At 41.2% G+C, this 4,526-nt stretch overlaps 1 protein-coding gene across 1 annotated transcript in view; it reads right to left on the reverse strand.

Moving 5' to 3' along the window:
- Nucleotides 1-3,961: 3,961 nt before the first annotated feature.
- Nucleotides 3,962-4,526, reverse strand: part of LOC311038633 (uncharacterized protein) — a gene marked incomplete at its 3' end in the record, with an annotated part of 2,475 nt that continues 1,910 nt past the window's right edge. Inside the window, exons 3-4 of the mRNA XM_084048205.1 lie at nucleotides 4,291-4,478; nucleotides 3,962-4,141 (exon numbers count right to left, since the gene is read on the reverse strand). Of these exons, the coding sequence (XP_083904331.1) occupies nucleotides 3,962-4,141; nucleotides 4,291-4,478 (368 nt within the window). The remainder of the gene's footprint in view (nucleotides 4,142-4,290; nucleotides 4,479-4,526) is intronic.

The following is a 4,526-nucleotide window of genomic DNA, read 5'->3' on the forward strand; positions in this document are numbered from 1 at the left end:
CTTCCTTTACCCGGATGGGTCGGCCAGCGGCAGGAACTAAGGGAGGGGGGTCACATGCATCCCTACATGCAACGTCTCTCTAGCAAACTGCACTAGACACATCACTACACCCTGCGAGCCAGGCCAGCTAACACTAGGGATGGAGCTCGTTAATTTTTATTGATAATGAGCACCTTATCAAGCCTGCTTATCGAACCGAGCTTTTATCGAGCCCACTATCGATCTTTTTCTATTATTAAGAAAAAAGACGTGAGGCGAAAAACTCTGAACAGAACCGGTATCTTTTTTTTTTGGCCAGTTGTGACAGTGAGTTTGTGGCTGACCACTATCTAAAATTAAATGAAGATGACAAAAGTAAAAAATATTTTTGCCTATCATTAAAACAACCATTCATATAATGTGCAATAAGTGTTAAATGGCTTTATATTATGAATAGTACTGTAATAATTACTCTAAAATCTCCATGTCTCTTCAACTTTTTATAAACAAAAAATGCATAGTTATTTTTTCTATTCTTTTTTCTTTGTTTTAACCAAAATATATCACTTGCACTACATTTTACTAGGGCCTTCAAATACAGTACTTTTCTAACAGACAGAAGGCAAGTGACCTTTTTACTTTTGGAAAATAATATTGAAGAAACAGTTAATGTGTGTACTGTCACTTTAAAAGCGCAATGTATACTTCATCGTACGACGGTGTCACGCACCAAAACATGGCCGATCTCTAAGCTCACACTGCGTCTGTTCGCACCACGTTGTGAGCTTGTAGATCTGCCATTTTCGGCAACGATAGACTGAGGGACGGACAGCGCTGTTTGGCACAACTTGCAGCTATCAATACACTTTTAGACCAACATGTTTGTGCAAGCGTGGGTGATTAGATTTATTTCTTGATCGCCTCTTGTATTGATAGTTTAGACATGACGTCATGGGCCGCTACACTCGATAACAGGCTCGACAAGCCTAAAGCTTATCGAAAACCGGGTCTCGATAAATTCATGCCCGGGTATATAATGGACCCGGTTTTCGAGCTCCATCCCTAGCTAACACACAATCCGGCAGCTCCTGCAGCTGTGAAGAGGTGCTGGTTGTCCTGGGTTTCCCCCTTGTCACTAGGCTCCATCTCTTCGTGGCGAAGATAGTGTGGTTGGGTACTGTGCACCCCCAGAGGCACTTAAAACATATCATTGCACAGGTCTCTACTTCTGACCTTGGTGGATCCAGAACAGCATGGATTCTGAATTGAACAAAGTCTGGCGGCGATAGGATATCTGATTACGGGGACAGGTTAGAATGAACTGGGAGCCTCTAGTTGGATCCCTGCACGTCAGCGATACAGGGCTATTTATGGTCACTATCAGCTGGGATTTGAGTGGCAGCTGATTTCGGCAGACCCCTGTACGACTGAGCAGCCCTATTTAGGAGCCACACTGCTCACCCCAAATTTGGGGGAAGGCCTAGAAAAGGTGGCCTAAACACTGCCCACTCTGCACTTCCCAGGTAGGTTACCGCACTTACCGGGACATTCCCCTACTGCGGTCGAAAAACAAGAAAAATACCCCTAAAATTGGCTACATGGAACATTAGAACCCTTTTGGACAACAACCCTGACAGGCCGCAAAGAAGAACTGCGCTTATTGCTGCTGAGCTCAGGCGTTATGACGTTGACATCGCTGCCTTGAGTGAGACCAGACTTCTGGACGAGGGATCCCTAAAGGAAGAAGGCAAGGGATATACCTTTTTCTGGAAGGGATACCCCACAGGGGGACCGCATCAACATGGTGTCGGTCTTGCCATAAAAAACAGCCTGTTACCCAGTCTCACTGAAACACCCACCGGCATAAGTGAAAGACTTATGTCTGTCCGTATCCCCCTGGCAAAAAGCCGCTGTGCAACTCTTCTCTGTGCCTATGCGCCAACCCTTCCATCTGAGAATGAGGCAAAGAACCGCGGTAACACTTTATAATAACTACACACTATAAAGCATTAGTTAAGCATTAGTAAATGCTTAATTCATCATGAACTCATCATTAGTAAAGCATTATTCTTACATTATTAAGCATTAGTAAACACAGTTATAAATGGTTCAACTATACACTATTAAGCATTAGTTAACGATTAGTGAAATACTTAAGTCATCATGAATTCATCACTTATATAGCATTAATAAGCGTTTGTAAACACATTTGTAATCGTTGTATTGCCCATTGATAACCTAATCGGTAATGTGCTTAATAACTGTATTCTCATACTTTATAAATGATAGATTCACCATTTATAATTAGGTATTATATCAATTTATAAACCAGTTATTTATGAGTTGTTAATGGTTCATAGGATAATTTATAAAGTCTAAGTAAGCACCATATACAAGCCACTTTTATGCATATTTATGTGAACATTTGTACATGGTTAGTGAGTGTGTTAATACATGTTTTATAAACATTTATTCATACTCAATAAATGATTTATTAAGGTAGTTACTACTTGTTAGTTAAGTATATTGTGTGAGCCCATGTAAAGTGAGGACTTTCTATGCCTTATAAAGCATTTACAAATGATATAGCGTGAGCCCATGTAAAGTGAGGACTATCTATGCCTTATAAAGCATTTACAAATGATATAGCGTGAGCCCATGTAAAGTGAGGACTATCTATGCCTTATAAAGCATTTATAAATGAGATAGAAGCAGTGATATAGCAAATGTAAATATTTATTGCAACAAACGACACCGAGATAGACAGAACATGGCCCTTGCAGAGTCATAATAAAATAAACATTTTTGTACTGTATGAAATAAAAAAACATAAACAATATGCAATACTATTCACAAGTAAACATGGCTGAAAAATAAATAATGTCTTGTACTGTACGAAAATAAACAATCTGCAATATTCTAAATATGGCTGAATAAAGTGGATCACAGTGCCAAATACAAATGTGTCAAAACTCAGCAAATACATATTTTACATCCATCTAAACCATTGGTTCTCAAAGTGGGGTCCGGGGTCCTTGAGGGAGTTCCAGGGGGTCCCCAGCTAAATGATAGATTAGGCACCAAATGGGCCATTATGGGTCTAACTCTGAGAGTGTACAAATGGAACCAAATGGACCCGTTAGGGTCCATTTGGTTCCATTTGTTAAAGTTAAATTGACATAGATTTTACAATATAAATTGTGGTCCATGGGATAGAAATGCCATTAAATGGGGGTCTGTAGCCCTAATGCATGTCAAACTGGGGGTCCTTGAAATTAAAATGGTTGAGAATCACTGCTAGAGCCGAAAAAGAAAATTCTCATATGGGGGTCCCTGGCATATCTTTTGAAAAGGGGGTCCGCGGGCTGATAAGTGTCAATTTGGGGGTCCTTGACATGAAAAAGTTTGAGAACCACTGATCTAAACTACTTCAGAGCAGGTGTGAACTGTGAAAAACTTCCTAGATCCCTAGGCCACCTCTCCTACTTTCCTAAAAAAAAGACAAGGCAGCGAAGCCAATTCAGATCTCAGAGGAAGATATGGATGGCAAAACGGAAGAAGAGATCGAGATGATGAAAATAATGGGATTTGGCGGCTTTAACACCACAAAGGGTAGGAAGACTGTTGGATAAGTCAATGCACATGCTATCAACGTATTTCAGAAGAGAAAATGCAGGCAGTATATGAATAGAAAAGGTGGATTCAACAGACCACTGGACTTCATTGCTTGAACGGAGGAATGAGTCGCATAATACTTCAGAAATAAACCTTTGATAGCTTCTCCTCCTCATGAAAGTGTTTGGTTTTGTGCTATTTTTTACGTCACAAAAGCTCACTTTCTTGAGAGGGGCAGGAGCTTTCCAGAAGCCTTATAGGCTTTGACTGTGTCCTGTATATCTGGGTCCTGCTGAATTGGAATTCATTCATTGGAATTCACATTCTATAGCAAGAACAGAGAGTTTCCCCCGTCGAACGTTGTGGTTTAGAACCAGTTCCTTATACTTGCTAGGTGCAGCAATGGACAGCTCCGCGATTGGAGCATTGGCCACCACTGTGTTGCGGTCCACGCCGACACTCTTGAATGCAGCAGACATGGTCCCTCCTTTGTTGAACAGCTTAAGGATATTTTTGTACCGGGCCACCACCTGGTCCGGAGTATGGGCTGCAAATACAATTGAGAGAACATAGAATTAGTTTTCTCAACATTAAGGTTTACACACACACACACACACACACACACACACACACACACACACACACACAGACACAGAGAGAGAGAGAGAATGTAGGCTTGTGAGTAATTTGTTTTACCTCTCTTTGGGTTTGTTTCCCCTTCTTCTTCTTGTCCTCTGAAGAGGACATGTCAGAGGAGGAGTCAGAGGTACTCTCAGAGGAGGATTCCATTGAGCTGTCAGAAGAGGAATGTGAAGACACACGGGTTGCCCGGGTGGATGTTGTGTCCAGGGTGGAGGTGGATGAGGCGTCATCTTTTTTAAGAGCTGTTAAAACAGAAAAACAGATAACAGTTCAAACAGAAGGTTTCAAAA

The sequence above is a fragment of the Gymnoscopelus microlampas genome (genome assembly GCF_963454915.1).
Source record: "Gymnoscopelus microlampas genome assembly, chromosome: 22".
NCBI classification, from domain to species: domain Eukaryota; kingdom Metazoa; phylum Chordata; class Actinopteri; order Myctophiformes; family Myctophidae; genus Gymnoscopelus; species Gymnoscopelus microlampas.